Genomic DNA, 12005 nt, shown 5'->3' on the forward strand with positions numbered 1-12005 from the left:
TAATTTTTATTTTTGTGGAGTCTGCGATGAGCTGATTGTCCTTGATAACTGTTGTGTTTTCATCTAAACACGTGTAATTGTATTTTTGGTTTGTCTTCTCGCTTGGCTGTGTGCCAGCTGGTGAATCATTGCTGTTATATCACTCAGTGAAATCCACTTAGTGTGTAAATCAATCAGCAGCTCAGAGGCACATTGACAACAATACAAGCTGCTAACTAGTTAGTGGAAAATGTCTAAATCTGATAATAATTTTAAAAAATGTGGGTTTTCAAATGAAACTTTTACTACCTCAAAAGATTAGCAAAATAATAAATGTGTTTCTCAGGCAGATTGATTTTAAAAATCATTCTAAATAAATAAAACATATAGTTGTAGCAATACAAAGTGATTAATTTATTTTTGAGCATTTTCAACCTGTTTTAATATGCAGTCATTTAATTTCAGCTTATAACCACATCTCATCAGAGCTGTTAATCACTTTTAAAATCCAACATGTCTTCTTCTGTTCTTTCTCTCCTTTTTGAATACATTTTCAATATAAACTTTTAAAGCCAAACGTGAAGCTTCATCTGATTTTAGTTTCAGCCACAAACAAGAAGCACTAACATTAGTGTCTGATTACAGAAACAGATTAGAAAAGGAGAAATGCAGCTAAACTCCCAAACAGTTAATTTAAAATACATCTTCCTACATAAACAAACTGCTTTCATAGTAAATTTTACTGTTATAAAATAGTATCCAGGTGATACAGAAATATCGCCATGAAAAAGTTGAATATCATGTTAGGCGGACGTTGAGCTTTTTCCTCTTACTTTTGTTACGTTAGTAAATATTTTCTCCTACTGGCAGAGCATTGGTATTACAGGGTTTTTCTTCAGGTTTTTAATACAAAATGAAAATATATCCGACAATAAAAACAATATCAACGTATAGCTATATAATCTTTTACACGTTGAACCCTTGATTGTTGGAGATTTTGGTAACAAAGCTGAATTAGGATGCAGGACTGTGGTAAAACAGGACATAGCTTGTTGTAAACTTTACTAACTTCTCTCTAATTAAAAAAAGCAGAGGCAGTAGATCTCAGACAGGCTGTTAGGATAATCACAAAGCCTTAATTCTCTCATTGGTTTCTTTGTTTTCAGAGTCTTTGTCGCAGTCAGCTTGCCTTATAACCGGGGGATTGGAAGCTGCTGTCTCTCTGGCCAATGTTCTCCAAAAAGCTTTTGGAGCTCTGGATATGGTGAGTACTGCTGCACAATGCCAGATTTCCATAACTACAGTTACAGTGTTTAATGTTTTGCTCGCTAATTTGCTTTGAAATCTTCATTTGATGAAATAAGTAGTTTTGTTCCTGCTGCCAGTCCTCCTTGGTGCTTTAACTACTGTTGCTGACCGATTTTCAAAAAGAACAGGTGCTTTTTATTTTACACTGTTCCCCTTTGTCTCTTCTCATATTCATAAAACTTTCCCTGTCAAAACTTCATGTGAGCTCCATGTAGGTGGCCTAGTGGTGAGAGTTGGTATTTACAGTCAGGCGTGTATCAGAGCCTGTCGGAAATGTCCACACTCCATTTTCCTCCTGATTTCTTCCCAAACTCCATCTTTCTCTGATTCAGACGGAAAGAGTGAACTCTGGGAGTTTCCCTGATTATCTGGATGTTTATTGATGAATTCTTACCTCCTCCTTAATCTCCCTTGTAAAAGACAAATGGTCAATGTTCATCCCTCTGTCTTTCTTTAACATCTGTTTTGAACTCACGGTCCTTTTTCTTGGGTAATCTAAAACAGCGTCCAAATGCAAACAAGTAAGACTGACAGTTTTTCATATTAGATATGGCTGCACAGACCACATAAACCTTTGATATGTGAAACACTTTTCTGCACCCCAAGAACTGCGGGATTTCTGTTGATCAAGTTTGAAAATCAGAAACCTCCAATTCAGTCTCAGAGCCTGCTGCCCAGCTACCTTAAGATCAATATCTTTTCAGCACAGTTACATCAAAGATTTTGATCATTAGGAGGACGTAACTCAGGCATTTGATTCAGCTCTGTTGGACCAGGACTGCATGTTTCTACCTACTCTGTAAAGGGATGAAAACCACTCAGGAATAAAAATAAAAACGGCTTTTTGTGAAACATATGAAAGGCAACACGTTCTGCAGCCGTAATGAGAACATGAAACTGATCCCCAGCAGCTGCTGACAGATTCAGATGGCTGTGATGCAGAAAATATGTTAAAAATCTCAAGAATTTAAAGATCAATGTGACTTTATCAATACCTGCAGGTAGATTTGCCCAATATTAAGAGATAGCGCCAAATTATCAATTACTGAGTTAATCTAAAGTTGATTGATCTTATAGGTAAGCAGCCATTTTCCTATAAAAATTTATTTTTTCTTGTATCTAGAGCAGGGGTGGCCAACCCTGGTCCTGGAGGGCCGATGTCCTGCAACTGTTAGATGTCTCCCTGGTCCAACACACCTGGATCCAATAACTGAATCACCTCCTCAGTGCAGTCAGGTTCTCCAGAGTCCTGCTAACGACCTCATTATTTGACTCAGGTGTGTAGAAGTAGAAATGCACCTGAAAGTTGCAGGAGACCCTCCAGGCCTGGAGTTGCCCACCTCTGATCTAGAGGGTCAACATCTTTCAATAACATAAAGGGCTAATTGTATTTTGTAATATGCTAAAATAAACAAAACATTATTTTGCATTAGCTGTATAAAAAATACAAAATAAAATTTGATTGATTTGATTGAGTATGGAGAAATTTTCCTGCCATAATCCCAGAGCATTATTTTGAAAGCAGAACTTCATGTCTTTCTTCTCAAAACTTGTAATGATTGCACTCAAAACTTCTCCTCTCGCTCACACTTGGTCTCTGCTTGGAGCAAATCTTCGCTTGCAAAACTTTCTGCTTACTTGGTGGGATTTTCCTGCCATAATCCAGGAGGAATATCAAGGAATTAAAAGCCAACTAAAAAGTTACGTTTAAGTTAGTTTTGTCTTATTTCAGGTTTGCTAAGATATTTGCACTAGAAACTAGACAAAATACTTGGTAAGATGTTGTGTTTTTTGCAATGCATCAAGTTGCTACATCATCAAACTGTGCTACTTGAAACAAAATTCAAATATATTTTTTGTTATTTGCACCAGCCTCTTTTCTAGAACAATAATCTAAACTCTGGAAACACCAATCTAGAATCTGAGCTCCACTTTTCTTTAGCTTCTTGTAATTAATCCTTGTTGTCATTTGAGATGATTAATTACATCTCGTCTGTTTTGGGTACTTTATCTTCAGTCACAGTGTCTGGTTGGCTGTCGCCAGTCTGTCAGGACGTGAAAATTTAGAGTCCAGACCTGAACTCCATTGAGAATCTGTGGAATGCACTGAAGAAGACTCGACACAGCAGTACATCATCGTCATCTTCGTCAAAAATCCCAAAACTCTTGAAGGTGTTTACTTTGTGACGGGATTTAGAAGCTAACGACAGAACATTTAACCGCTTTTTGTTGGTTTCCCAAACGACTCTCCTCAGATCTCTACTGTATTTTACCACATGTTCACAACACCCTAAGCCAGTCCTCATATTTGGAGACACGTCTCCTTTATCTTGCACATCTGTATTTATCTTCCCTGGACGTAACCGCCGACAGTAGAGATTGGTGGCAGAACACTTTAATGTTCTGCAGTGATCTAAACAGTTCATCCTCCTTTAAACCCTCTCCAAGTCCTTCGTGATCCGGTGCCAGAGCGCGCGCCTCTCGCTGTGCGGCGTTGAACAGAGCCTCGGTGATGTATTGGAGCCTCTGTCGGCTCCTTTGGATCGGCTGTCTGGAGAGATTCCCAGCTGCGCTCAGGTGGCCTGTGGGGCCGAGGCTTTCCGGTGTGCCTGTAAGGAACCAGATCCATCCTTTTCACTGGGTTTGGAAAAGGAGGAAGAATAATGGAGGGGATGAAAGACAAGCACAGGAGGTGGAAGATGAAAAATTACTTTTGTCCCAGCGCCATTACGTGGATCTAACACAGGGATAAGCAGTTTGGGTTTGAGTGCAGGTGGAGAAATTGGCGGCGCATGCTAGCAGAGAGGAGAAGACGATGGACTAAAATGATTTGGGATTTCTTCAGATTGGGAGGAGTGTTGTCAGTAACATGCAACAGACTGCGAATGTTACGGTAAACATGGTGAGGCCTTTAAAACAGTCTTTCAACCTTCTTTTCGTCACTAATAGAGACATCAATCATATTTTACTCCAAAAAAAAGACTGAAGCAATAAAATAAATATTTTACAACTTAGTAATTCTGTATCACGTTTCTACAGGCATCCAACCTTCACTCACTGTTCTGGTGCTTCAGTCAATGCTGGGAATACCTTAAACCTTTCTGTGAAGCCACAACTCTCACCTCTTAGTGTCTGTGTTTGACATCGCAACACCTTCCAGTTCAGTTATTTTCATGCCTGTTAATTATCTAATGGTACTTTGCACTTTTGCTTGTCCAGCTTTAATGAGTTCTTGTTCAACTGATGAACAAATCGTTCATCATTTCAGCTTGCAGCTCATGCTAGTTGTTTTCCTCGTCTCCTTAGATCAGTACCGTCCCGCTGCACTTCCAGAAGCAATATCACAGCAGAAATATGTTATGGTTTCAGGTTTCGTTTTAAATTTAAAACTTGCTGCAACTTCAAAGTTCCTGCAGTGTTGAGAGCTTAGTGGTTTCTCTCCAAGCGTGATCTTAAACAAACACGTCTACTTCAGGATTTCACTGCCATCCTGGTTTAAATCATACCAGTTTCTCTGTTCAAAGCTTGCAAATCTTTTACACGTTGGACTGACCTGATTTTCCTCCATAGACAGTGAGCTGTTATCTATCTCCGCTAGCCCCCAACACATGTTCCCCATAACCATTACACAATTTCTATTGCTTTCCATTACTTCGTTTGGGTAGAACAAACTGTGTTTCAGTGCCAAAGACAGCTTCTGGATGTCTATTATGGTGTTTATTTTATGCAAGCATGACATTTCAGTTTTAGAGCATAATTAGAAGCAAAACAGAAGAGATGATTGGTAAATGAATTCATTGGGTGACCTGGTTGCTTTATGCCGCCAAGCCCAGAACTCAGTGGAAACTTCAGTACCTCCATGTTGGGGCTGTTTCAGCATAAAAGCTTTTTTAGTTCTTGGATGTATCGTGATTTTACTCAATTTTCAACATAATGTAATTTAACTTGGCTTGCATGTAGTTTCTACTTTTTAATTTTGCGCAAGAAATGTTTTCTGACACAGCAGGAGGCGAAAAGAGCAATAGTGACTACAGTCATAGTGAAATGTTTCTGCAGACACAAATGGTTTTAAAGGCCTTTATTAGCAAATACAACTAATTTATCAGAAGAGTTTATACTAAAAGTGTTTCTTCGTCTTCTGAAGTTGATCTGTTTGTTCGCTTCTGGGCCAAAATTTGAATGTTCAGATCTTTGTTTTGCTTTTATGACATTTCCTGAAATGACGTTGTTGTTCATCATGTTTCCCTGAAGCCTCAGGAGGAGCAGAAAACTTTCACACCGTTCTTCATTTGTTGAGATGTGCTTGTGTCCGTGAATTAGGAAGAGACTGTTAGGCTCTGGTAACCTATTTTATTAACCTCAGTAATTTTTCAACCACATTCAGACATGAATAGATGTTTTCAAGAAGTCCGCTTTATACTTTCCAACCGCAAAAAGTTTGTTTCGTTAGGTCTTGTTGACACTTTCTTTTCTAAATAATCATTTCAAATAAAGGAATCCAATGATGTCAAACACATCTGCTTCTCTTTTATTGCAATCAGTCCACTAATCCCTCTAATCAGTCCCCCAATGCTCTTTTTTTTTTTTTTACAGAATCACCTGCGTGTGACTTATAATTACAGTGTATTTACTGGATCATCAAGAAAAAAACTGTATAAATGTTTGTTTATAATAAATGTCACAAGTTGATAATGTTCTATGCATTGAATAGCCATTAAATTACTGGGCACATTGCGAACTGCTAGCAGCAAAACGCATCATTTGGGTTGTATAACGACAAAACCTTTTTTTCTATTACTGCAGATGTCAAATAAAGACCAACATATATTGCACAAGGACAGATACGTCTCCTCTCTCTTTCAGGTCTGCAAGAACAAACTGGCATCAGTCTTTTTCTTGCAGCTTGGACCGGACACATCAACTGTGTCTTGCAATTATTAGACAGAAATGCTGCAGCAGGAAGAACTTATGAAACTTTCCAAGAGTTCTGCACTTTAATTTTTGTGAAGTATGAACTGTTCTGCCAGGGAGAAAGTTTTTTTTCTTGTTCTTGCCACCTTGACTAAAAGAACAAGAACAGGCTTATGGAGCATTCTGGCTTTTAATTTCTGTAATCATGTAATTACAAACGACAGGAAAGTAGGTGGTTGTAACCAAAGGAGTGAAAGGGACGAGAACAAGAAGGTTCCTGAAGCACTAGAGTCAGTTTTTCTCTTGACCTCGAACGCACCAGTCTTCATTTGAAGGTCTGAAATATCCCTGCAGGAGCTGAACGTCACGCCAGATCTGATGGGAGACAACGGCAGGTATCTGCTGGAAGACTGGAACTTCATTAAGGTTTCTGTGAGTTTCCCTTTCAATCTAATAAAGTTAAACCAACAATTATCTATACTCCTCTTCTTTAATAACTCCTTTCTTCAATCTCCAGTTTGATCCATGTTGCCCTTCAGAAGTGGAGGCCTTAATTGTGGCGTTGGAGGCAGAAAACCGAGCTCTTCTCAACCCGGCAGTGATCATCTGGGTGAGTTAGCAGCCGGGACTCTGCAGCCATGTCGATATGTGTGTTTTAAAACCGATTTGTTCTGATCTGCTGAGACATTTCCTGAACCTTTGTCCTCCAGAACACAATGACCATAAACCTTCAGTCTGTTGAGACTCAAATGGAAGAATTATGTGCAAAAAGTGAATTTTGAATAACAGCTCCCCTTTAAGTTTGATTTCCAGGCTGATGTCAGTTTGTTTTTCTCTAATTTATTCTTGATTGAGGTCAGTCAAGAACAAATTAGAAAAGTTATATAAAAGTGTTATTTTTATTATTCTGCAGATCTGGCCGTATAATCAGGCCTTGGTGTCTGTGGCTACAGATTGTTGTTAATCATGATTAATGATTTCAAAAGAGAAAGCAGTTATAGTTTATGAGCCTAAGTGATTCAGATATTTTAAAATAATGACTTTTTTCACATTGTTGTCATCTGAACCACTCGTTGAAACAGCCAAGGATCAAAACCCACAGCGACGCTTCTGCAGTTCCAGGAGGAGAAACCTTCATCTCTTCATCTAACGAAGGCAGTCTAAACTTTTTAACTTTTCTCCCCAGACGACCAAAATCTTGGAAACCTGTTCCCAGCTCTGGAACATGTGCTCAAAAAGCACGTTACATAAAACCACTTTAACGAAATGAGTGCAAATGTCACAGAGTGTTATTTTTATTGCAGATTTAGTCACTGACGACTTCCTTAGCAGAGCATCCACCGCTGCCTGTCACAGCAAGACCAAATACATTCTGTCCTTAACCTTCAAGGCAAACTGAGCCGTCTGCGGTTTATTTATTCATTTCAAGGCTGTTTTTCTTTAGCTTATATGTGAAAAGTTTATTTGCATATGTAACAGCTCTTGTTTGTCTTGGGTTGGAAGCAGAGACGGTAAGACGTTCTGAGAATTTGGTCGTTATAAGTGCAGCTGGGCCTTGAGCTGATGTGGCTGCAAACAAAGTAAGGAGACAAATAAACGAGCTGGACACTCTGTTCCAATGACAAATGATCGGCTGGGAGGCTGAGATACTAACCGTGAGTTTTATTAATATTTTAGTCGGCTTTTATTGATAAACATTCTCTTTTATAGCATGAAGATTAATCCAAGCAAGAATATGAAGCTGCGTCTATCGGAGGGAGATCAGATTAAGTCCTATGAAGCTATTTAGCTGCTTCACATTCAGGCCTTTAGAAATAAAATGGAAATCAGTGACAAGTTTGTTTTCACATGGAAATTGATTTAAAAAAAAAAAAACTCTGTGAGGAAGAAAGAAAGGTGAGGATTAATCCAGAAACCTTCCAACAGAAAACAGGTCATTCGTGGTTTTTACCTGACAGTGAGAAGATCTGCACTTTCAGTGAGAAATTTTTATGGGCTTGAATGTAATATTTATTCTGGTCCTTTAATTATGCTTTTAAAATATTAACTTTTCAGCATGGTCATCTTGTACATCAACAGTTTTGGCAGAATATCTCCTGTGATTTGATGCAATAGTTTGAATTTATTACTGGCTTTATCCAAGCAATCCTGACTGAAATTTGCATATCCACCAGATCAACACCTGGATTATTAAAACCAGGGATTTTTTTTAACAAGACATTTTGTTATTCTTCCCAAACATATCAACAAATGAAAAGCGTTGAGCACTGCTAGCTAAAAAGTGAATTGTGCAAACCATAAAGCACCAACCCTAAACATTAGTTCTGCTTACGCTAAAGCACTTTGCTAACATGGTAGCGTATTGTTATCAACATGGTTGAATTTGGAAAAAACATGGTTAATATGAATCATTACAATCAGAACTTAAATGACCCATCAGTCATTTAAATTTGTCGTTTTCACCTGATTTTGGACAAATCTGTTCATTTATTCTGGTCTGAAAAATGTTTTCTTTTCGTTCTTCAGTGTATTTTGTTCCCCACATGTTTTTATATTGGGACAGATTTGTGTGGAGTTCTGGGCATAAAATCCTTATAATTTGCTCAATAATCCGTCTTAAAATGTGAGCTTGATATTAAAATAGATTGAAATAATTATGTTTAAAGAAAACAAACTGACAGCTTTCAATTGTTTCTCCTAATTAGCTGAGACTTTTTAAGGATAACATCTCCCTCTGGGGTTATTTTGGAAATAAAATAAAGCAAAATAACCTGTCCCTGTTTTTTTTTAAATACTTTTTTTTAAAAAAATAGATGCATTTGAGTGTCACAGAGGAGCCGTCTACCAGCCGGAGAGCGACGGAGTCTGCTGCTCTGATTGACCTGGCCTCAACAGCTAAGCTCCGAAATATTCTTGTCTACGGCATCCGGCTTCATCAGCCCGAGGTAAGGGCTTTGTCTTTTCACACTTCCCTTTTTTCCTTTTGTTTCGTTTCATTAGGAGCGCTCAGACTTCCTGAGGAATGCACATTTAGGGAGAGGCCAAACAAAACAAGATGGGAAACGTCTTTTAAAGTGTTTTGTTCAAATGTCTTGGCTTCAGGCAAGGTTGCTGTCTTTCTCGTCCGTATGAGCAAAGTTCTGCTCGCCACCTTTTGTGTGCAAGTGGGAAAAGGTGTCGGCCAATCTGTGTGAGTCAAAAGACAGGATATCAGCGTTCTTCCTTTCCAGAGAGATAAAACGGACGGAAAGGTGCTTTAGGTATAGCTTCATGTAGACCAAGCCACTTCGTTTGAACCTTGTGTCATGGGAATCAGCCAAACTTACACTGAGATCAGTAAAGTGGATGTGTCTGACCTGAAATCCATGAGTTACGACTCAGTAATTACAGGATTACATACATTTTGAAATATTCATCTTTCAGTGGGAGAAGAGTCTGGTTTCAGGCTACCAGAGCTATCAAATAAAAATTAGCTTCTTTAAGCCAGATTTGTGCAGGAAACCCAAGACAAATGTTGAATATTCATGACTTCTTTGGCCTTACATTTGACATTCAGCAAGATTTATGTCCATGGCTGATTGCAGTCTTATGACAAATGAGGCTTTCCTGGCAGCTGCATGACTTCACAAATCAGTGCTAACAGCGTCGAAGCCTCAGGCGAGGAGACGTTTTAGCAGGTCGGCTTTACTCAAACCTTCTTTACTTAAAAAAAAACTATTAAAGGTTATGTATGATAGCTTTTACAACACTTACTTTTGATTTATTTTAGGCAAAATCATTGGACAAGAAAAAAAAAGGGCTCCAAGTCAGCTACGAAGTTAGCCGAAAGGACGATGTTGTGTTTGGAAAGCGAAACATAACCGGCTTCAAATCCACAACAAAAGTAGTGATAACAAACTCCTCCAGTCAAATTTGACTTATCTGATGATTTATTATGTTTATAGTGAGGAGGAAGAAGGCTTTGGGACTTGTAGCTTAAAGCCTGAACAGACTGGCAGAAAATCAGGCCGCGCTCAAATAGGAGTAATTTCTTTTCCCATCCTGGCCAGCTTTGTTGTTTGGATGTGCATTAGCTAATGCTAGACATGTGGCCAATTATGAGACAATAAGTCTGCTGTCGCTTATTTTGGCTCAGACACACCTAGTTATTGCTAAATGTTGAAGGAAAGAACATTTGCAAAAAGGAGTTAGTAATCCGCAGACATTAGTAATGTTTTTTTCTTTTTTTTTTCTGACAGTGCACACTTAAAAAGTAAAAACAGAGCTAAAATAACGTAGGGCTGAAAAATGTATAAACGATATATAAACATTTCATATCAGTCTATCAATAATCATCGGTTATGATTATTGATAGATGGTTTTAATAAATTTTTTTATGAGGTATTGTGGCAAAATCTTTTAACTGCTCCTGCGCAAGTTACTCAACAGGTGGTTGCTAGGTAACCAAAGAGTGAGCGAGTTGCTAGGTAACCAAAGAGTGAGCTATGGTGCGTTCACACTGCAGCCTGAAGTGACCCGATTCCGATTTTTTTTTGACGTAATGCGACCTCTATCCGATCTTTTCATGGCAGTGTGAACAGCACAGGTCGGATTCTTTTACGAATGTGACCCATATCCGATACGTATCCGATTCAAATGCGACCATAAAGTTCAGGTTGCATTCATCCGAACTGAATGTCACTGATTCTCAACAAATCTCACTATTCTGCGTCCTGATACGCGCAAGCGGGAAGAAAAACAACAACTATGACGGACTATAAGCTAAGCTCCACCATTAGCCTCCATGTTTACTTCCGCAAACACTGAGCTCTTCTTCTTTTCATGGCAGTTGGCAGAACACTGAGAACCCTGACGCTATTGCGCCCTCTAGTGCGCATGCGGGACACTTTCAGGTCGTTTTCCCGTTCACACTGCAGAACACATACAGGTCGCATTTACTGGCAGTGTGAACGGCCCCGGCAAAAAAATCAGAATTGCCAAAAAATCTGAATTGGGTCACTTCAGGCTGCAGTGGGAACACACCCCTAGTTAGTTGACTCCACCAACCTCACTGAGCGGCTAAAGTCTGTCCTCTGCCTTCATCCTCCAGCGTCACGTTGTTCCCTCCTTTATTGCAGGATTCTTCTGCGAAAACTTTTAACCACTTAAGCCTTTTTACACAAAATTAGAAATAACTCAGTTACTTTTTAGAAAATAAGAAAATACAAGTGTTATTGCCTGAATTTCAACAACATGGCATTCCATTAATGAATGCTTGATTCTTTTCAGCAAAGAATGTATCTCTAGTAAAAATATAGTTATACATATTGTCTACTGAAATGTTGATTATTTTTTGGATTAGAAAATGGACAGTAAAAGATGATTAATATGATTTTTTTTACAGCATTTGAGAACATTATATGTACTTTGGCTTATTTACTGCTCTGAGTATGTTGTTGTTTGAGCAAATTGCATCTTTTTGAGTCTGTTTGCTCCAATTAACTATTAATCAATTACTTACTTAGTTGATGATAAATTCGATATGTCGAATTATTCTCGATTAATTTGATTAACTGTTTCAGCCCTAGTAAAAACCTGTGGAAAAACTGATTGTGGTTTATTTATACTTGATTCCTGTTGGTACTAATAAAAGTGGGTTTCTATCCTCATGAATATTGGAACGGTGGGTTTTAAAATGTGGACATAAATTGGGTTTTCTGATATATATATATACACACCAGACAAGACCCAAGGTGTAGGTTGTGCAAGGAGGCCCCTGAGACAGTCCAGCACATAATAGCAGGGTGCAAGATGCTGGCAGGGAAAGC

The 12005-nt window shown here is 38.5% G+C and overlaps 1 protein-coding gene across 7 annotated transcripts in view; it reads left to right on the forward strand.

Annotated features, from left to right (window-relative positions):
• The window catches only part of crppa (CDP-L-ribitol pyrophosphorylase A), an 82371-nt gene that overhangs the window by 13516 nt on the left and 56850 nt on the right, over window positions 1–12005 (forward strand). For 6 of the 7 annotated variants that reach the window (XR_001777430.1, XR_001777432.1, XR_001777431.1 and 3 more), the window contains exons 6-9: window positions 1146–1243; window positions 6553–6630; window positions 6716–6808; window positions 9012–9143. Coding sequence is in view for 3 of the 7 variants with exons in the window: in XM_017309632.1 (XP_017165121.1) it covers window positions 1146–1243; window positions 6553–6630; window positions 6716–6808; window positions 9012–9143 (401 nt within the window). In the remaining 4 variants the exon portion in view is untranslated. Of the gene's footprint in view, window positions 1–1145; window positions 1244–6552; window positions 6631–6715; window positions 7854–9011; window positions 9144–12005 lie in introns of those variants that run through there. The other variant, XR_001777433.1, reaches the window with a different exon arrangement.

Source organism: Poecilia reticulata, linkage group LG16, assembly GCF_000633615.1.
Source record: "Poecilia reticulata strain Guanapo linkage group LG16, Guppy_female_1.0+MT, whole genome shotgun sequence".
NCBI lineage: Eukaryota > Metazoa > Chordata > Actinopteri > Cyprinodontiformes > Poeciliidae > Poecilia > Poecilia reticulata.